Source organism: Salmo trutta, chromosome 37, assembly GCF_901001165.1.
Source record: "Salmo trutta chromosome 37, fSalTru1.1, whole genome shotgun sequence".
Lineage (NCBI taxonomy): Eukaryota > Metazoa > Chordata > Actinopteri > Salmoniformes > Salmonidae > Salmo > Salmo trutta.
Genome location: NC_042993.1, coordinates 2,744,801 through 2,766,428, shown reverse-complemented (window position 1 = coordinate 2,766,428; position 21,628 = coordinate 2,744,801). Strand labels below are relative to the sequence as shown.

General features: G+C 46.2%; 1 protein-coding gene across 1 annotated transcript; it reads left to right on the top strand.

The window, feature by feature from the left end:
• Window positions 1–622: 622 nt before the first annotated feature.
• Window positions 623–8,487, top strand: LOC115176872 (sugar transporter SWEET1). Its single transcript, XM_029737225.1, has 6 exons — window positions 623–825; window positions 1,253–1,330; window positions 1,446–1,569; window positions 4,475–4,636; window positions 6,193–6,312; window positions 8,131–8,487. Exons 1-6 carry the CDS (start codon window positions 758–760, stop codon window positions 8,236–8,238), a joined length of 660 nt encoding a protein of 219 aa, XP_029593085.1. The 5' UTR covers window positions 623–757; the 3' UTR covers window positions 8,239–8,487.
• The last annotated feature ends 13,141 nt before the right edge of the window (window positions 8,488–21,628 follow it).

The following is a 21,628-nucleotide window of genomic DNA, read 5'->3' as shown; positions in this document are numbered from 1 at the left end:
CATGATCTCCCCCTCCTGCACATTTGACATAGACTATACTCTGCTGCATTCATATAAATGAGTGCATTTAGTGACCTTATAATATGTGCCTGGACACTGATGTAGCGGTACCCTCAGCAACATCTAAATCCCATTATTGGTGATCACAGATGCAACTTCATGTCTCCAGGGAGAGAGGGGGTAGGATAGCGTTGCCCGTGGACACTGATCTAAGGTCAGTTTATCATTCTTTCCCTTAATGGTTCAGGCTAATGTTTTGGGAGAAAAGGCTGATCCAAGATCTGTACCTAAAGTCCTTGCTGGAGTACGAGCGAAATCATCCATCGTCATATTGACCATCATATCATTGGTGGAAACCTATCCAGCCTCTCATCCTTATCTGCCAATCAGAGTGCAGAATTGTTTCAGAATACTGTGGCGTATTCATTAAGGAAACCGTTTACTGTTAAAGAACCAAACTAAAGCAAACAGAGCAAAACGAGAGTTTCTATTGGACACATGAAGTTAGGTCTCTCCCCGTTTCGTTATGTTTGCTTCCGTATAAGAAATGTTTTGCAACAGAATTGGCGTAATGAATACGCCCCTGATTACAAACACGGAAATACAGTGTAGTTAGAACGACGTCACCGTTGAGTTGCTGATGCAGACGTCAACTATTTGCACGATTGCTGATTTGGTTTTCATAGCGAAATTACTCATAATTTAGACACATACCTAGCTATCTAGGTAGTGCACCACATATTCCGTTTTCCGATCTATGGAGTTTTTGCAGTTTCTATCATGGGCGTGCATCGTATTTACAGTCGGGATGTTCTCGACTGGACTGTAAGTTTGACAGCTTTCTGCTTTTCAGAGAAACTATCTGGCTAAGTAGCTAATGTTAGCAAGATACCTGTTATTTATTGCCAACATCGCAAACTTGGGCAGATACCAAATTCAGTTCTAATTTGCTTGTTTGTATTGCATTAAACATAGCTAGCTAACTAGGTGTTGGCTAGCTAGCTAGCTGGTCCACCCTTATCTCACAGATATGAGTTAACCAAATATTTGCTTAGTTATTCGTTCACTGCCTGAGGCTTGTGTAAATAGAATACTCAGGACAGGTGATAATAAAATGTTTTAGTTCAGTTGCATTCATTTCTTATGCTAGATTTGCAAGCAGGTCTTATACGTGTGTGTGTGTGTGTGTGTGTGTGTGTGTGTGTGTGTGTGTGTGTGTGTGTGTGTGTGTGTGTGTGTGATCCTCTGTCAGGACGGACCTGAAGAAGATGAGAGCTTCGAAAAGTGCAGATAACGTCCAGTTCCTCCCCTTCCTCACCACATGCCTCAAGTAAGCTGTGTGTGTGGTGCCTAGGCAACATGCCAGGGACCGCTGATCAAACCTGGGTCATCTGCACAAGTCATACTGTGTTAGCCCACTGAGCTAAAGTCTTGTCTGTCTCTAGTAACCTGGGCTGGCTGTATTATGGGATACTGAAGACGGATGGGACTCTGGTCCTGGTTAACACCATAGGAGCCTGTCTACAGTCCCTCTACATCCTCTCCTACTGCCACTACACCAATGACAAGGTGAGCTGACCACAGTGTTTTATAGTCTCCTACTGCCACTACACCATGACAAGGTGAGCTGACCAGTGTTTTATAGTCTCTCCTACTGCCACTACACCAATGACAAGGTGAGCTGACCACAGTGTTTTATAGTCTCCTACTGCCACTACACCATGACAAGGTGAGCTGACCACAGTGTTTTATAGTCTCCTACTGCCACTACACCATGACAAGGTGAGTTGACCACAGTGTTTTATAGTCTCTCCTACTGCCACTACACCATGACATGGTGAGCTGACCACAGTGTTTTATAGTCTCTCCTACTGCCACTACACCATGACAAGGTGAGCTGACCACAGTGTTTTATAGTCTCCTACTGCCACTACACCATGACAAGGTGAGCTGACCACAGTGTTTTATAGTCTCTCCTACTGCCACTACACCATGACAAGGTGAGCTGACCACAGTGTTTTATAGTCTCCTACTGCCACTACACCATGACAAGGTGAGCTGACCACAGTGTTTTATAGTCTCTTCTACTGCCACTACACCATGACAAGGTGAGCTGACCACAGTGTTTTATAGTCTCTCCTACTGCCACTACACCATGACAAGGTGAGCTGACCACAGTGTTTTATAGCCTCTCCTACTGTCACTACACCATGACAAGGTGAGCTGACCAGTGTTTTATAGTCTCTCCTACTGCCACTACACCATGACAAGGTGAGTTGACCACAGTGTTTTATAGTCTCTCCTACTGCCACTACACCATGACAAGGTGAGTTGACCACAGTGTTTTATAGTCTCCTACTGCCACTACACCATGACAAGGTGAGCTGACCACAGTGTTTTATAGTCTCCTACTGCCACTACACCATGACAAGGTGAGCTGACCACAGTGTTTTATAGTCTCTTCTACTGCCACTACACCATGACAAGGTGAGCTGACCACAGTGTTTTATAGTCTCCTACTGCCACTACACCATGACAAGGTGAGTTGACCACAGTGTTTTATAGTCTCCTACTGCCACTACACCATGACAAGGTGAGCTGACCACAGTGTTTTATAGTCTCCAACTGTCACTACACCAATGACAAGGTGAGCTGACCACAGTGTTTTATAGTCTCCTACTGTCACTACACCATGACAAGGTGAGCTGACCACAGTGTTTTATAGTCTCCTACTGCCACTACACCATGACATGGTGAGCTGACCACAGTGTTTTATAGTCTCTCCTACTGTCACTACACCATGACAAGGTGAGCTGACCACAGTGTTTTATAGTCTCTCCTACTGCCACTACACCATGACAAGGTGAGCTGACCACAGTGTTTTATAGTCTCTTCTACTGTCACTACACCATGACAAGGTGAGCTGACCACAGTGTTTTATAGTCTCTCCTACTGCCACTACACCATGACAAGGTGAGCTGACCAGTGTTTTATAGTCTCTCCTACTGTCACTACACCATGACAAGGTGAGCTGACCACAGTGTTTTATAGTCTCTCCTACTGCCACTACACCATGACAAGGTGAGCTGACCAGTGTTTTATAGTCTCTCCTACTGCCACTACACCATGACAAGGTGAGCTGACCACAGTGTTTTATAGTCTCTCCTACTGCCACTACACCATGACAAGGTGAGCTGACCAGTGTTTTATAGTCTCTCCTACTGCCACTACACCATGACAAGGTGAGCTGACCAGTGTTTTATAGTCTCTCCTACTGTCACTACACCATGACAAGGTGAGCTGACCACAGTGTTTTATAGTCTCTCCTACTGCCACTACACCATGACAAGGTGAGCTGACCAGTGTTTTATAGTCTCTCCTACTGCCACTACACCATGACAAGGTGAGCTGACCACAGTGCTTTATAGTCTCTCCTACTGCCACTACACCATGACAAGGTGAGTTGACCACAGTGTTTTATAGTCTCTTCTACTGCCACTACACCATGACAAGGTGAGCTGACCACAGTGTTTTATAGTCTCCTACTGCCACTACACCATGACAAGGTGAGTTGACCACAGTGTTTTATAGTCTCTTCTACTGCCACTACACCATGACAAGGTGAGTTGACCACAGTGTTTTATAGTCTCTTCTACTGCCACTACACCATGACAAGGTGAGTTGACCACAGTGTTTTATAGTCTCCTACTGCCACTACACCATGACAAGGTGAGTTGACCACAGTGTTTTATAGTCTCTTCTACTGCCACTACACCATGACAAGGTGAGTTGACCACAGTGTTTTATAGTCTCTTCTACTGCCACTACACCATGACAAGGTGAGTTGACCACAGTGTTTTATAGTCTCTTCTACTGCCACTACACCATGACAAGGTGAGTTGACCACAGTGTTTTATAGTCTCTTCTACTGCCACTACACCATGACAAGGTGAGTTGACCACAGTGTTTTATAGTCTCTTCTACTGCCACTACACCATGACAAGGTGAGTTGACCACAGTGTTTTATAGTCTCCTACTGCCACTACACCATGACAAGGTGAGTTGACCACAGTGTTTTATAGTCTCTTCTACTGCCACTACACCATGACAAGGTGAGTTGACCACAGTGTTTTATTGTCTCTTCTACTGCCACTACACCATGACAAGGTGAGCTGACCACAGTGTTTTATAGTTACTTATCACATAGATACGGCCGGACCTGAATCCCCCAGGAGTGCATTCGTTTGTCTTAGAGATGGTCTGGTGTTCATTTCTGTAGATATCATAATGATGGTTTATGTAGATATTCAAGGTTTGTTTGCTTTAGTTCATTGTTTGTATTTTTCCGTTCGGGTTTGAAGTAGACTTTTATTATATCTGCCCACTGGTTCCCTGCTTGAAGCCTAGTTTTAGGGTGTGTGCCAAAATGGTTAAAATTAGTATGGGGTCAGTAAACTTTGTGTTTTCGTTCCAGAGGCGTGTGACCTCTCAGACGTTACTAGCAGGAGGAGTGGTCTGTGGAGGCTGGCTGTACTTCAGTGTTCTCCTGCCTCAGGGAGAGTCTCAGCTGGCCCAGCTAGGTCTCACCTGTAGCCTGTTCACTATCAGCATGTACCTGAGTCCACTCGCTGACCTGGTAAATATGCAAACCCTTTCTTACAGTGTTTATACAATATGCACCCTATGTCCACACATTGGACACATTCTTCCACGCACTGGTGAAGAAACTTTTATACAATTTGAATACAATGTTCAGATAACATACACTCACTAGCCTGGCAAACAGACCTATTTTTACAATGTTCTGATACCTACCATCCTGATAGCCACTGTACTCAGATTCCTCACATACTCTCATAAATATGTAAGGTAGACCAACAACAGGCCAATAAGATTCCATCTTCAGAACATGACCACCTCTCTCCCCTTACCCTTTGCCTCCTCTCTCATCTCTCTGTCTCCCCTTGCCCTTTGCCTCCTCTCTCATCTCTGTCTCCCCTTGCCCTTTTCCTCATCTCTGTCTCCCCTTGCCCTTTTCCTCATCTCTCCCCTTGCCCTTTGCCTCCTCTCTCCCCTTGCCCTTTGCCTCCTCTCATCTCTGTCTCCCCTTGCCCTTTGCCTCCTCTCTCATCTCTGTCTCCCCTTGCCCTTTGCCTCCTCTCTCATCTTACCCTTTTCCTCCTCTCTCATCTTTCTCTCTCCCCTTGCCCTTTGCCTCCTCTCATCTCTCTCTCTCTCTTTCCCCTTGCCCTTTTCCTCCTCTCTCATCTCTCTCTCTCCCCTTGCCCTTTGCCTCCTCTCTCTCTCTCCCCTTGCCCTTTGCCTCCTCTCTCATCTCTCTCTTTCCCCTTGCCCTTTGCCTCCTCTCTCCTCTCTCTTTCCCCTTGCCCTTTGCCTCCTCTCTCATCTCTCTCTTTCCCCTTGCCCTTTGCCTCCTCTCTCATCACTCTGTTGCCTCTGTTCCTGTTTATTCCTCCGCCAGGCTGCATGACATGGGCAAAAAGTCGAATTGTGATAAAAACAAAAAATTGGGGTGCAAATGTTGTGATATACACTTAACAAAAATCTGAACTCAACATGCAACAACTGAGTTACAGTTCATATAAGGAAATCAGCCAATTGAAATACATTCATTAGGCCCTAATCTATGGATTTCACATGACTGGGCAGGGGCTCAGCCTGGGGTGGACCTCGGAGGGAATAGGAAGTGTGCTGCTTGAGTGACAGGGGGCGGGGCTTGGTGTGTGGGAAGCAGCTGCAAGAAGAGAGGTAAACTATGAACTCTCTAGAAGAGAGGTAAACTATGAACTCTCTAGAAGAGAGGTAAACTATGAAAACGGATGTTACGCGTGGCGTTTCAAAGTATTGCATGCAATATGGATCTCTTCCTAAATGGATATTGCACATGTTAATATTGCGATTTTGATGTTTATTCGATTAATTGTGCAGCCCTGCCCTCCACCTTCCTGTTTGTCTCATTCGTTCTCTGTCTGTCTCCTCATATGATCTTGTGTCTATTTCCTGCCTTTCTTTCTCTCTTCTGTGTCTTCCTGTTGTTCTGGGTTTGTGTCTTATCCCTTCTGCTGTCTTTTTGGATACATTGGAATTGCGTCAATTCATCACACTCTCTCTCCTCTCCTCTCCTCTCCTCTCCTCTCCTCTCCTCTCCTCTCCTCTCCTCTCCTCTGTCAGATGGAGATAGTGCGTACTGGCAGTGTGGAGCGTTTGTCCTTCTCTTTGACTGTAGCTACCTTCCTCACCTCAACATCCTGGACGCTCTATGGACTACAGATGCAAGACTACTATATCATGGTGTGTGTATACAGTGCATTCGGAAAGTATTCCCTCATCAATCTACATGCAATACCTCATAATGACAAAGCAAAAACAAGTTTTATAGACATTTTTGCAACTGTATTAATTTATTAAAAATACACAACTAAAATATCACATTTACATAAGTATTCAGACCCTTTACTCTGTACTTTGGCAGCGATTACAGCCTTGGGTCTTCTTGGGTATGACGCTATAAGCTTGGCACACCTGTATTTGAGGAGTTTCTCTCATTCTTCTCTGCAGATCTTCTCAAGCTCTGTCAGGTTGGATGGGAATGTTACTACACAGCTATTTTCAGGTCTCTCCAGAGATGTTTGATCGGGTTCAAGTCCAGAGACTTCTCCCGAAGCCACTCCTGCATTGTCTTGGCTGTGTGCTTAGGTTCATTATCCTGTTGGAAAGTGAACCTTTGTCTCAGACTGAGGTCCTGAGCGCTTTGGTGCAGGTTTTCATCAAGGATCTCTCTGTACTTGCTCCGTTCATCTTTCCCTCGATCCTGACTAGTCTCTCAGTCCCTGCCACTGAAAAACATCCCCACAGCCTGATGCTGCCACCACCATGCTTCACTGTAGGGATGGTGCCAGGTTTCATCCAGATGTGACACTTGGCATTCAGGCCAAAGACTTCAATCTTGGTTTCATCAGACCAGAGAATCTTGTTTCTCATGTTCTGAGTCTTTAGGTGCATTTTGGCAAACTCCAAGCGGGCTGTCATGTGCCTTTTACTGAGGAGTGGCTTCCATCTGGCCACGATACCATAAAATCCTGATTTGGTGGAGTGCTGCAGAAATGGTTATCCTTCTGGAAGATTCTCCCATCTCCACAGAGGAACTCTGGAGCTATGTCAGTGTTCTTGGTCACCTCCCTGACCAAGGCCCTTCTCCCCTGATTGCTCATTTTGCCCGGGTGTTCAACTCTAGGAAGAGTCTTGGTGGTTCCAAAATTCTTCCATTTAAGAATAATGGAGGCCACTGTGTTCTTGTGGGCCTTCAATGCTGCAGAAATGTTTTGGTACCCTTCCCCAGATCTGTGCCTTGACACAATCCTGTCTTGGAGCTCTACGGACAATTCCTTCAGCCTCATGGCTTGGTTTTTGCTCTGACATGCACTGTCAACTGTGGGACCTTATATAGACGGGTGTGTGCCTTTCCAAATCATGTCCAATCAATTGAATTTACCACAGGTGGACTCCAATCAAGTTGTAGAAACATCTCAAGGATGATCAATGGAAACAGGATGAACCTGAGCTCAATTTCTTTCTGTCTCATAGCAAAGGGTCTGAATACTTATGTAAATAAGGTTTTTTTTTTTTTTTTTATCTAGTTCTTGCTTTGTCATTATGGGGTATTGTGTGTAGATTGAAGATCATTTTTATTTATTTAATCAATTTTAGAATGAGGCTGTAAAGTAACAAAATGTGGAAAAAGTCAAGGGGTCTGAATAGACAGTATGTGAGACATGGTAGGGGCTAGATGGATGGGGACTGTTAAATGATTGTAAATTACCTTTAGGGAAAGGGGATACCTAGTCAGTTGTACAACTGAAATGTGTCTTCCGCATTTAACCCAACTCCTCTGAATCAGAGAGGTGCGGAGAACTGCCTTAATCGACATCCAGGACTTCGGCGACCGGGGAACAGTGGGTTAACTGCCTTGCTCAGAGGCAGAACGACAGATTTTTACCTTGTCAGCTCGGGGATTCGATCCAGGGTCAGTAACCAAAAGGTTTTTGGTTACTGACCCAACGCTCCTACCCGCCAGGCTTTAACCTCTGTGTGTTTGTTTGTGTGTTCCAGGTTCCAAACACGCCAGGCATTGTGACCAGTCTCATCCGGTTCTTCCTGTTCTGGAGATTTGCATCTGTCAATCAAGGCGTTCCATCCTATAAGCTCATCGAAATCTAAGTGGCTGGAGACTCGCACACCAATGGTTGCAAGGGAGAGAGATAACAGGCTTCTTGACCCTATCATGGTCAGGCTGTCGATCACTGATATTGTTACTCATATTGTAAATGATTCATGATCACTCCTACCCACCAAGGGTTGAAGGAGACGTTCTCCTCTCAAGGCAGAAGCTGTCCCTAATCACAGATCTAGGATCAGAGGACCCTAGCAATGGGGGATGAACAATCTGAATAAATATCTGACCCTGTATCTTCCTCATCTTCCTCCCTCCACCACTTCCTTTTAGTGCCTTCTGTCCTAGTCTGGGACATCATTCCTGCCACCTGAGAACTCAACCATGGGCGGGACAGTCCTGCCCTGTCAATCACAGTAGTCTCTGTTACCCAGTGGGAGCTTTTTTGCTCAGCATCAATGCGCTGCTATTGGTTGAATCGCTCTAACTATGACAGGGCAGGATGGTCCCGCCTCTAGTGGGGTTTGAGACTCCCTCACCTTTATAGTTGACTTGTCCTCATCACTATGGTACCCTGTAAACAACTCTGTTCCTGGTAGCCACAGTATTTGCTGGGTTGTTATCCTCTAGTGGGGTTTGAGACCCCCTCACCTTTATAGTTGACTTGTCCTCATCACTATGGTACCCTGTAAACAACTCTGTTCCTGGTAGCCACAGTATCTGCTGGGTTGTTATCCTCTAGTGGGGTTTGAGACCCCCTCACCTTTATAGTTGACTTGTCCTCATCACTATGGTACCCTGTAAACAACTCTGTTCCTGGTAGCCACAGTATCTGCTGGGTTGTTATCCTCTAGTGGGGTTTGAGACTCCCTCACCTTTATAGTTGACTTGTCCTCATCACTATGGTACCCTGTAAACAACTCTGTTCCTGGTAGCCACAGTATCTGCTGGGTTGTTATCCTTCTCTTTTAACTAGACTGATGTACAGTGCATTTGGAAAGTTTTCAGACCCCTTGAGTTTTTCAACATTTTGTTACGTTACAGCCTTATTCTAAAATGTATTAAATTGTTTCTTTTCCTTATCAATCTACATCCAGTACCCCATAATGACAAAGCAAAGAGAGGCTTATTTTTATTTTGTACATTTCTAAAATGGAAATATTACATTTACATAAGTATTCAGACCCTTTTGTCAGTACTTTGTTGAAGCACCTTTAGCAGCGATTACAGCCTCGAGTCTTCTTGGGTATGATGCTACAAGCTTGGCAAAACTGTATTTGGGGAGTTTCTCTCATTCTTCTCTGCAGATCTTCTCAAGCTCTGTCAGGTTGGATGGGAATGTTGCTACACAGCTATTTTCAGGTCTCTCCGGAGATGTTTGATCTGGTTCAAGTCCAGAGACTTCTCCCGAAGCCACTCCTGCATTGTCTTGGCTGTGTGCTTAGGGTCATTATCCTGTTGGAAGGTGAACCTTTCAGGTCCTGAGCGCTCTGGTGCAAGTTTTCATCAAGGATCTCTCTGTACTTGCTCCGTTCAAGTACAGAGTGACTAGTCTCGCAGTCCCTGCCGCTGAAAAACATCCCCACAGCCTGATTCTGCCACCACCATGCTTCACCGTGGGGATGGTGCCAGGTTTCATCCAGACATGATGCTTGGCATTCAGGTTTCATCAGACCAGACAATCTTGTTTCTCATGGTCTGAGAGTCTTTAGGTGCCTTTTGGCAAACTCCAAGCAGGCTGTCATGAGCCTTATACTGAGGAGTGGCTTCAGTCTAGCCACTCTACCATAAAGGTTCTGGAAGGTTCTCCCATCTCCACAGAGGAACTCTGGAGCTCTGTCAGTGTTCTTGGTCACCTCCCTGACCAAGGCCCTTCTCCCCCGATTGCTCAGTTTGGCCGGGCGGCCAGCTCTAGGAAGAGTCTTGGTGGTTCCAAACTTCTTCCATTTAAAAACGATGGAGGCCACTGTGTTCTTGGAACTTCAATACTGCAGAAATTGTTTGGTACCCCAAACTGTTTGGTACCCTGTTCCTCAACACAATCCTGTCTCAGAGCTCAAAGGACAATTCCTTCGACCTCATGGCTTGGTTTTTGCTCTGACATGCACTGTCAACTGTGGGACCTTATATAGACAGGTGTGTGCCTTTCCTAATCATGTCCAATCAATTGAATTTACCACAGGTGGACTCCAATCAAGTTGTAGAAACATCTGAAGGATGATCAATGGAAACAGGATGAACCTGAGCTCAATTTGGAGTCTCATCGCAAAGGGTCTGAATACTTATGTAAATAAGGTATTTCTGTTTTTTATAGATTTGCAAAAATGTATATAAACTTGTTTTCACTCTGTCATCATGGGATATTGTGTAAGCTTGATGAGGATTATTATTTTATTTTTTTAATCCATTTTAGAATAAGGCTGAATAGTACTTTCTGAAAGCACTGTATACCTGGATAACCAGACGTCTAAGGTCTGGACTCGCTAGTCAATCAGTTATATGAGTGGATCAGTTCAGTACCACAGAGAGATGAAAACCAGCAGGACTGTGTGGTCCTAGTAGTACTAGTTGTAGCTGGGGCGTAGAGCCCTCAGTTGTGCATCCCTACTAGGGTTGCAAAACTCCAGGAACTTTCAATAAATTCCATGTTTTTCCAGACATCCCGGTTGGCGGATTCATAGAATCTGAAGGGAAAAGGAAGGAAGTCTGGAGCCCTCCAACCAGGATTTCTGGAAAACCAGGGAATTTATTGAAAGTTCCTGGAATTTTGCAACCCTTACCCTACTCTAAGCAGACATGTCATGTACTCTACATAATCAGTACTTGGTCTCTAAATCCATGAACTGAGGGAAGACTAAGAATTCCATTCTTATTGTGTTTCATACACAATGTTTTTATTTGTTGTATTTGGGTCGTATGTCTTCGTGTGCATGTGCACAATGTTTTTTTTTTGTTTTTATTGGTTTGTTTGTCCAAACTAAATATACTGTAAGTATATTGTCTGTGCTCTTTTTTGTTGTTGATGCATTGTATTGTGTATAGGGTATTCTACATATGCTATTTTAATGGGATATTATCACTATGGAAATAAGGGAGTTGGGGCTTTGCTGGTTCTTCAGACTGATTGAATAAATGTTTTATACTGTTGTCTAACATCCAATGTTTTTCCTTGTGTGGAAAAAGAGTATCCACATAGCAGTAGGCCTAACATGAATAGGTACAATTTGATTGGCAGAATATGCAGACATATTGAACGAGGTGAGAGCACTGCACTTGACCATGTGGAACACCAGTGGTGTATTCATTAGTCAGTTGCAAAACGTTTAGCAACAGAAACCGTGTACTCTAAAAGTATGTTTCTATTGGACAAATTCAGGTAGGTCCCTCCCGGTTTGGTTCTGTTTGCTTCCTAGAGTAAACAGTAAACAATCCGACTAATGAATACACCCCTGCTCTTGTTATGTGGGGTTTGTTTGTGTTTTAGGGTTAATGAGGTTACTCTTTAGGTTTGTTTGTGTTTTAGGGTTAATGAGGTTACTCTTTAGGTTTGTTTGTGTTTTAGGGTTAATGAGGTTACTCTAGGTTTGTTTGTGTTTTAGGGTTAATGAGGTTACTCTTTAGGTTTGTTTGTGTTTTAGGGTTAATGAGGTTACTCTTTAGGTTTGTTTGTGTTTTAGGGTTAATGAGGTTACTCTTTAGGTTTGTTTGTGTTTTAGGGTTAATGAGGTTACTCTTTAGGTTTGTTTGTGTTTTAGGGTTAATGAGGTTACTCTTTAGGTTTGTTTGTGTTTTAGGGTTAATGAGGTTACTCTAGGTTTGTTTGTAGAGAAAGCGGTGTGTGAGAACTTGCGTGATTGGCCAATACTGGGAATGAGTTTGTGTGAGTGAGACAAGGCAGTGTGATTGTTCTGCAATGAGAATGTGTTGATGTGTGTGCGCATGAGTAAGTGTGTTTTCCTAGCCAACACTGCCTGATTGGGCAGCTGTGGGAACGGCTGTGTTTCGGGTTTCTCAGCGTGTGTGTGTGTGTGTGTGTGCCAGCTTCTCTTCCTGTACTCAAAAGATCTAGCCTTCCTACTGAGAACACAGACACAACACCAAGAGAGTGGGGAAAAAGAGGGGGAGGAGATTGAGGAGGGAGAGGGGACATGGAAAAGGAGGAGATGGTGATTGGGAAATGTGAGAGAAGAGAGGGAGGAATAGGGTCAAGGGAACAGCAGAGATTGACAGTGTAACAGGAGGATGTAAGAGAGAAGGGAAGGACCAAGGAAAAGGATAGAGAGACCTAGCTATGCCACAGGGAGAGAGACCTAGCTATGCCACAGGGAGAGAGACCTAGCTATGCCACAGGGAGAGAGACCTAGCTATGCCACAGGGAGAGAGACCTAGCTATGCCACAGGGAGAGAGACCTAGCTATGCCACAGGGAGAGAGACCTAGCTATGCCACAGGGAGATATAGCTATGCCACAGGGAGAGAGACCTAGCTATGCCGCAGGGAGAGAGACCTAGCTATGCCACAGGGAGAGAGACCTAGCTATGCCACAGGGAGAGAGACCTAGCTATGCCGCAGGGAGAGAGACCTAGCTATGCCACAGGGAGAGAGACCTAGCTATGCCACAGGGAGAGAGACCTAGCTATGCCGCAGGGAGACCTAGCTATGCCACAGGGAGAGAGACCTAGCTATGCCGCAGGGAGAGAGACCTAGCTATGCCACAGGGAGATATAGCTATGCCACAGGGAGAGAGACCTAGCTATGCCGCAGGGAGAGAGACCTAGCTATGCCACAGGGAGAGAGACCTAGCTATGCCACAGGGAGAGAGACCTAGCTATGCCGCAGGGAGAGAGACCTAGCTATGCCACAGGGAGAGAGACCTAGCTATGCCACAGGGAGAGAGACCTAGCTATGCCGCAGGGAGACCTAGCTATGCCACAGGGAGAGAGACCTAGCTATGCCGCAGGGAGAGAGACCTAGCTATGCCGCAGGGAGAGAGACCTAGCTATGCCGCAGGGAGAGAGACCTAGCTATGCCGCAGGGAGAGAGACCTAGCTATGCCGCAGGGAGAGAGACCTAGCTATGCCGCAGGGAGAGAGACCTAGCTATGCCGCAGGGAGAGAGACCTAGCTATGCCGCAGGGAGAGAGACCTAGCTATGCCGCAGGGAGAGAGACCTAGCTATGCCGCAGGGAGAGAGACCTAGCTATGCCGCAGGGAGAGAGACCTAGCTATGCCGCAGGGAGAGAGACCTAGCTATGCCACAGGGAGAGAGACCTAGCTATGCCACAGGGAGAGAGAGACCTAGCTATGCCGCAGGGAGAGAGACCTAGCTATGCCACAGGGAGATATAGCTATGCCACAGGGAGAGAGACCTAGCTATGCCACAGGGAGAGAGACCTAGCTATGCCACAGGGAGAGAGACCTAGCTATGCCACAGGGAGAGAGAGACCTAGCTATGCCGCAGGGAGAGAGACCTAGCTATGCCACAGGGAGATATAGCTATGCCACAGGGAGAGAGACCTAGCTATGCCGCAGGGAGAGAGACCTAGCTATGCCACAGGGAGAGAGACCTAGCTATGCCACAGGGAGAGAGACCTAGCTATGCCGCAGGGAGAGAGACCTAGCTATGCCACAGGGAGAGAGACCTAGCTATGCCACAGGGAGAGAGACCTAGCTATGCCGCAGGGAGACCTAGCTATGCCACAGGGAGAGAGACCTAGCTATGCCGCAGGGAGAGAGACCTAGCTATGCCACAGGGAGATATAGCTATGCCACAGGGAGAGAGACCTAGCTATGCCGCAGGGAGAGAGACCTAGCTATGCCACAGGGAGAGAGACCTAGCTATGCCACAGGGAGAGAGACCTAGCTATGCCGCAGGGAGAGAGACCTAGCTATGCCGCAGGGAGAGAGACCTAGCTATGCCGCAGGGAGAGAGACCTAGCTATGCCGCAGGGAGAGAGACCTAGGACCTAGCTATGCCGCAGGGAGAGAGACCTAGCTATGCCGCAGGGAGAGAGACCTAGCTATGCCGCAGGGAGAGAGACCTAGCTATGCCGCAGGGAGAGAGACCTAGCTATGCCGCAGGGAGAGAGACCTAGCTATGCCGCAGGGAGAGAGACCTAGCTATGCCGCAGGGAGAGAGACCTAGCTATGCCGCAGGGAGAGAGACCTAGCTATGCCGCAGGGAGAGAGACCTAGCTATGCCGCAGGGAGAGAGACCTAGCTATGCCGCAGGGAGAGAGACCTAGCTATGCCGCAGGGAGAGAGACCTAGCTATGCCGCAGGGAGAGAGACCTAGCTATGCCGCAGGGAGAGAGACCTAGCTATGCCGCAGGGAGAGAGACCTAGCTATGCCGCAGGGAGAGAGACCTAGCTATGCCGCAGGGAGATATAGCTAGCTATGCCGCAGGGAGAGAGACCTAGCTATGCCGCAGGGAGAGAGACCTAGCTATGCCGCAGGGAGAGAGACCTAGCTATGCCGCAGGGAGAGAGACCTAGCTATGCCGCAGGGAGAGAGACCTAGCTATGCCGCAGGGAGAGAGACCTAGCTATGCCGCAGGGAGAGAGACCTAGCTATGCCGCAGGGAGAGAGACCTAGCTATGCCGCAGGGAGAGAGACCTAGCTATGCCGCAGGGAGGGAGACCTAGCTATGCCGCAGGGAGAGAGACCTAGCTATGCCGCAAGGAGAGAGACCTAGCTATGCCGCAGGGAGAGAGACCTAGCTATGCCGCAGGGAGAGAGACCTAGCTATGCCGCAAGGAGAGAGAGGCAGCCTACAGGTGTGACTACTAGATGGTCTGGTTTTGATTCAACTGGAAATAGAAGAGGATACCTCAGTATAAACACTAGGGCTCTACTCTAGGAGGGAGGGAGGGAGGAAGGAGGGCTCTACTCTAGGAGGGAGGGAGGGAGGAAGAAAGGAGTGCTCTACTCTAGGAGGGAGGAAGGAGGGCTCTACTCTAGGAGGGAGGGAGGGAGGAAGAGATGAGGGCTCTACTCTAGGAGGGAGAGAGGAAGGGAGGAGGGCTCTACTCTAGGAGGGAGGGAGGGAGGAAGAAAGGAGTGCTCTACTCTAGGAGGGAGGAAGGAGGGCTCTACTCTAGGAGGGAGGGAGGGAGGAAGAGATGAGGGCTCTACTCTAGGAGGGAGAGAGGAAGGGAGGAGGGCTCTACTCTAGGAGGGAGGGAGGGAGGGAGGAAGAGATGAGGGCTCTACTCTAGGAGGGAGGGAGGGAGGGAGGGAGGGAGGAAGAGATGAGGGCTCTACTCTAGGAGGGAGGGAGAAAGAGATGAGGGCTCTACTCTAGGAGGGAGGGAGGGAGGAAGAGATGAGGGCTCTACTCTAGGAGGGAGGGAGGGAGGGAGGAAGAGATGAGGGCTCTACTCTAGGAGGGAGGGAGGGAGGAAGAGATGAGGGCTCTACTCTAGGAGGGAGGGAGGGAGGGGGGAGGGAGGAAGAGATGAGGGCTCTACTCTAGGAGGGAGGGAGAAAGAGATGAGGGCTCTACTCTAGGAGGGAGGGATGGAGGAAGAGATGAGGGCTCTACTCTAGGAGGGAGGGAGGGAGGAAGAGATGAGGGCTCTACTCTAGGAGGGAGGAAGAGATGAGGGCTCTACTCTAGGAGGGAGGGAGGAAGAGATGAGGGCTCTACTCTAGGAGGGAGGGAGGAAGAGATGAGGGCTCTACTCTAGGAGGGAGGGAGGGAGGGAGGAAGAGATGAGGGCTCTACTCTAGGAGGGAGGGAGGGAGGGAGGGAGGAAGATATGAGGGCTCTACTCTAGGAGGAAGAGAGGGGGCTCTACTCTAGGAGGGAGGGAGGAAGAGATGAGGGATCTAAAGGCGTCCTCATGCTTCTTGTGCGGAACAGTTTGTTCATATGTGTCTTTCTTCATTTTGGTCTTCGGCAAAGTTTTTTGGGGGCTGTTTGCGCACACATTTTTTTCTCGAGGCAAACTGAAGATCTGGAGCTGAAGTCGTCACCCCTTCATCATCATTGGTCATCAGTAGGGATTCTTCAAATGTGTTGTCGTTCAACGATAGACAACTTGTTTTTATGCACATGTTTTCACTTGAGAAATACTGCACCAAACATCTTAGTTAGATGCTCGACTAAAGTGAAAGACTCACCAGAAGTGGGCGGGCAGAAAAGACGGGCAGAGCAGTGACTTTATTCTAGCAAGATAGTCCATGTCTCCAATCATCTTTGCTGATAGCAATGTTGTGTTTCCATAAGTGGATGAATTGGTCTAATGTCGCATGTATGGTAAAGCCTCAACCCTTAGCTATCTCTTCCAATTCAAATGAGCAAAAAAATTTTGAATAATGACAAAATATGTGTTGTTTTGTGTGACTACAGCACCAGTGATAGAAGGTAAAATATGTGTTGTTTTGTGTGACTACAGCACCAGTGATAGAAGGTAAAATATGTGTTGTTTTGTGTGACTACAGCACCAGTGATAGAAGGTAAAATATGTGTTGTTTTGTGTGACTACAGCACCAGTGATAGAAGGTAAAATGTGTTGTTTTGTGTGACTACAGCACCAGTGATAGAAGGTAAAATATGTGTTGTTTTGTGTGACTACAGCACCAGTGATAGAAGGTAAAATGTGTTGTTTTGTGTGACTACAGCACCAGTGATAGAAGGTAAAATATGTGTTGTTTTGTGTGACTACAGCACCAGTGATAGAAGGTAAAATATGTGTTGTTTTGTGTGACTACAGCACCAGTGATAGAAGGTAAAATATGTGTTGTTTTGTGTGACTACAGCACCAGTGATAGAAGGTAAAATATGTGTTGTTTTGTGTGACTACAGCACCAGTGATAGAAGGCAAAAATAGAGACACGTTCTTATTGAGCGAGGCACTGGCTTCGGTTGGGTCATTATAATTCAAAACAATACATTCTAAAATAAATCACACACACGCCTCGCACGGTCGCCTTTGGTGAGTTTAGGCCATTAGATCTCCTCTGCAAAAACCTCTAAATTAATCACAGATTTCTTGAGTTTCTTCATTTAATTCTGACAATTTTGAGGGAGTGTATATTATTGCGGGTGTAGTGAAATGTTAGTGTCTAACAATTCACAACAATACACAAATCTAAAAGTAAAAGAATGGAATAAGAAATATATCAATATTAGGACGAGTGGCATTGACTAAAATACAGTAGAATAGAATACAGTATATACATATGAGATGAGTAAAGCATTACTTTTAAGGGAGTATGCGAGCGCACTTGTTTAGCTTGCCACCTTTAGGGGGGAGGGTGTAAGGAAAGGGTGTAAGGAACGTGGGGGGGGGGGTTCTCTGGTAAAAACTAGGAAAAATAGAGATGAAGGGAATAGTTGAGGAGGGGCTGATTGGAGGGGTGTAGTCCCAATGTAAGGAGAGAGATGGGGGACAATAGAAGGATCTACTGTATGGAGACACACAGACTAGACAAAACTACAACAATGGGTTAATACACACCCATATGATCATTGTGACTGTGTACGTGTCTTGGGGAGAGAGTTAGGGTATGGTTGTCTGGGGTGTACGGGCAAGAGGGGGACAAGATGTGTGTGTTTAATCAGTGGAACAATGGCAGTCTGGTCACAAACAGGATCCCTCTGTTTCCTGAGTCTCTCTCTTACTTACTCACACACAGAAAGAGAGACACACAGACATGTACGCATGCACTCACAAACAACCAGCCGAGCCACTGCCTGTTCACCTTGCTATCATCCAGAAGGCGAGGTCAGTACAGGTGCATCAAAGCTGGGACGGAGAGACTGAGAAACAGCTTCTATCTCAAGGCCATCAGACTGTTAAACAGCCATCACTAACACAGAGAGGCTGCTGCCTACATACAGACTTGAAATCATTGGCCACTTTAATAAATGGATCACTAGTCACTTTAATAATGCCACTTTAATAATGATGTTTACATATCTTGCCTCACTCATCTCATATGTATATACTGTATTTTATACCATCTATTGCATCTTGCCAATGCCGCTCGGCCATCGCTAATCCATATATTTATATGTATATATTCTTGTTCCATTCCTTTGCTTAGATTTGTGTGTATTATGTAGTTGTTGTGGGATTGTTAGATTACATGTTAGATATTGCTGCACTGTCAGAACTAGAAGCACAGCACAGCATTTTGCTACACTCATAATAACATCTGCTAACCATGTGTATGTGACCAATAAAATTTGATTTGATTTGATTAAGCCTTCACTTCACTGGTAATGTCAAATTGAGATTGATTCATCTGAAGGATCAAATTATTCTCAGCAGAAACAGATTTAACAAGAACAGCAGGGGGCGGAAGAGTGAAACATGGAGCAGACTCAGCATAAACACACACACACACACACACACACACATTGACACAGTCAGCATGTACACTCTCTACAATCAGTAAAAACACACCTGTCCCAGCTGTTGTTTTGAAGAGAGAAAAAGGGCGAAAGATGGAGGGAGGAATGTGCTTCTCTCTCATTTTTTCCTGTCACCCCCTCCTCTCTGTCTCTCTCTCTTCCTCCTCCTCTCTGTCTCGCTCTCCTCACCCCCTCCTCTCTGTCTCTCTCTCTTCCTCCTCCTCTCTGTCTCGCTCTCCTCACCCCCTCCTCTCTGTCTCTCTCTCCTCCCCCTCCTCTCTGTTTCTCTCTCCTCACCCCCTCCTCTCTGTTTCTCTCTCCTCACCCCCTCCTCTCTGTTTCTCTCTCCTCACCCCCTCCTCTCTGTTTCTCTCTCCTCCCCCTCCTCTCTGTCTCTCTCTCCTCACCCCCTCCTCTCTGTCTCTCTCTCTTCCTCCTCCTCTCTGTCTCGCTCTCCTCACCCCCTCCTCTCTGTCTCTCTCTCTTCCTCCTCCTCTCTGTCTCGCTCTCCTCGCCCCCTCCTCTCTGTCTCTCTCTCTTTCTCCTCCTCTCTGTCTCGCTCTCCTCACCCCCTCCTCTCTGTCTCTCTCTCTTCCTCCTCCTCTCTGTCTCGCTCTCCTCACCCCCTCCTCTCTGTCTCTCTCTCTTCCTCCTCCTCTCTGTCTCGCTCTCCTCACCCCCTCCTCTCTGTCTCTCTCTCTTCCTCCTCCTCTCTGTCTCGCTCTCCTCACCCCCTCCTCTCTATCTCTCTCTCTTCCTCCTCCTCTCTGTCTCGCTCTCCTCACCCCCTCCTCTGTCTCTGTTTCTCTCTCCTCACCCCCCTCCTCTCTGTTTCTCTCTCCTCACCCCCTCCTCTGTGTCTCTGTTTCTCTCTCCTCACCCCCTCCTCTCTGTCTCTCTCTCCTCCTCCTCCTCTCTGTTTCTCTCTCCTCACCCCCTCCTCTCTGTTTCTCTCTCCTCACCCCCTCCTCTGTGTCTCTGTTTCTCTCTCCTCACCCCCCTCCTCTCTGTTTCTCTCTCCTCACCCCCCTCCTCTCTGTCTCTCTCTCCTCACCCTCCTCTCTGTTTCTCTCTCCTCACCCCCTCCTCTCTGTTTCTCTCTCCTCAGTTTCCTTTTTTATGTTTTTACTTCTCAGATGTTAGTTCTGTCACCCTCTTCCTTGTTGTTACCCCTGACCTTCCCATTCTTGATCATCCCTGTGTGTGTGCGTGTCTGTCTGTGTGTGCATACAGTGGGGGAAAAAAGTATTTGATCCCCTGCTGATTTTGTACGTTTGCCCACTGACAAAGAAATGATCAGTCTATAATTTTAATGGTAGGTTTATTTGAACAGTGAGAGACAGAATAACAACAAAAAATGCATGTCAAAAATGTTATAAATTGATTTGCATTTTAATGAGGGAAATAACATTTTTGACATGCGTTTTTCTGGATTTTTTTGTTGTTATTCTATTTCCCTCATTAAAATGCAAATCAATTTATAACATTTTTGACATGCATTTTTCTGGATTTTGTTGTTGTTATTCTGTCTCTCACTGCTCAAATAAACCTACCATTAAAATTATAGACTGATCCTTTCTTTGTCAGTGGGCAAACGTACAAAATCAGCAGGGGATCAAATACTTTTTTCCCCCACTGTATGTGTGTGCGTGTGCATGCATGCCTGCCTGTCTGCATGCCTGCTTGTGTTCCTGCAGGTAAAAGAGAGAGATAGCAGAGGGGTGCTGTGATTTACTTATACAACACACACACACACAGAGAGAGAGAGATAAGAGCAGAGGTGGAAAAAGTATAAATCATTTTTAATATAAGGAATAAAGTGTCGTCTGGTTTGCTTATAGTTTTTTTCTCATTTAGGGATAGCTAGGGGCAAAGTTTAGTACTCAGACATAATTTACAAATGAATCATTTGTGTTTAGTGAGTCTGCCAGATCAGAGGCAGAAGGGATGACCTGGGATGTTCTCTTGATAAGTGCGTGAAATAGACAATTTTCCTGTTGTCACGTCGTGACCCTAGTAAGATGTCATTTTCTATAGTAGAGTAGGGCAGGGCGTGACAGGGGGTGTTAAGGGTTGTTCTATGTTTTCTATTTCTATGTTTAAGTTCTAGTTTGTCTATTTCAATGTTGTGATTGTTTGGGGTTGATCTCTAATTGGAGGCAGCTGATCCTCATTGCCTCTGATTAGAGATCATATTTAAATAGGGGTTTTCCTCGTTGTTTGTCGGTTATTATCTTTTGAGTAGTGTGTTGTCCTCTCTGTGTCACGGTTTGTTGTTTTTGTGTTTTCAAGTATTTAAGTGTATTACATTCAGTTTCACGTTTAATAAATATGTGTAATTCTGAACACGCTGCATTTTGGTCCCCTCCTTCAAACAGCCGTAACACCTGTCCTGGGTGAACAGTAAACGTTTTGTATTCACAACCCATTTGTTTGTGAAAAAATATAAATGGGATCAAATTTGGTTTGTATTCAAACTTTGGGTAGACTAGACTTTTTCAATTCAAAATGATTAACTGGAATGAGTCAATAAACACAATAGCTGTCGTGGACTGTGAGTACATGTTTAATTAGGACTACAGTTGCATAAGGCAGGACTACACAACGCAAACCTGCATAAAGCAAGCTACACCCAGTGTGTGTTATTCTCCAATCATGCTGCTTTCTCTGTGTCTGTGTGTAGGAAACCCCCCTAGTCCTTCTTTAAAATAGAATTCATATGAACAAGTACAAGGTTGCTGCAGTTTGACAGGGTTTTCATCCTCTACAATGCCAGAAGTTTTTCCAGGAGTTTTTTAAAGCCATGTGACTATTAGAAAAACTCTGGTCCCATCATAGCCCATATTAAACAGATTAATCATGTCATACCGTATAAGGTCTGGAGTTTCACCTGGTTAGGACCTGGCCAGATCAGTAAAAATTACGGGCCCCAGAATGCATTTTTCACCACACCACTCTGGGACCTGAGGTGCCACCTCTGGATAGGAGATAGACAACTCAAATCAAATCAAATTGTTTCGGTCACATACACGTATTTAGCAGATGTTATTGTGGGTGTAGCGAAATTCTTGTGTT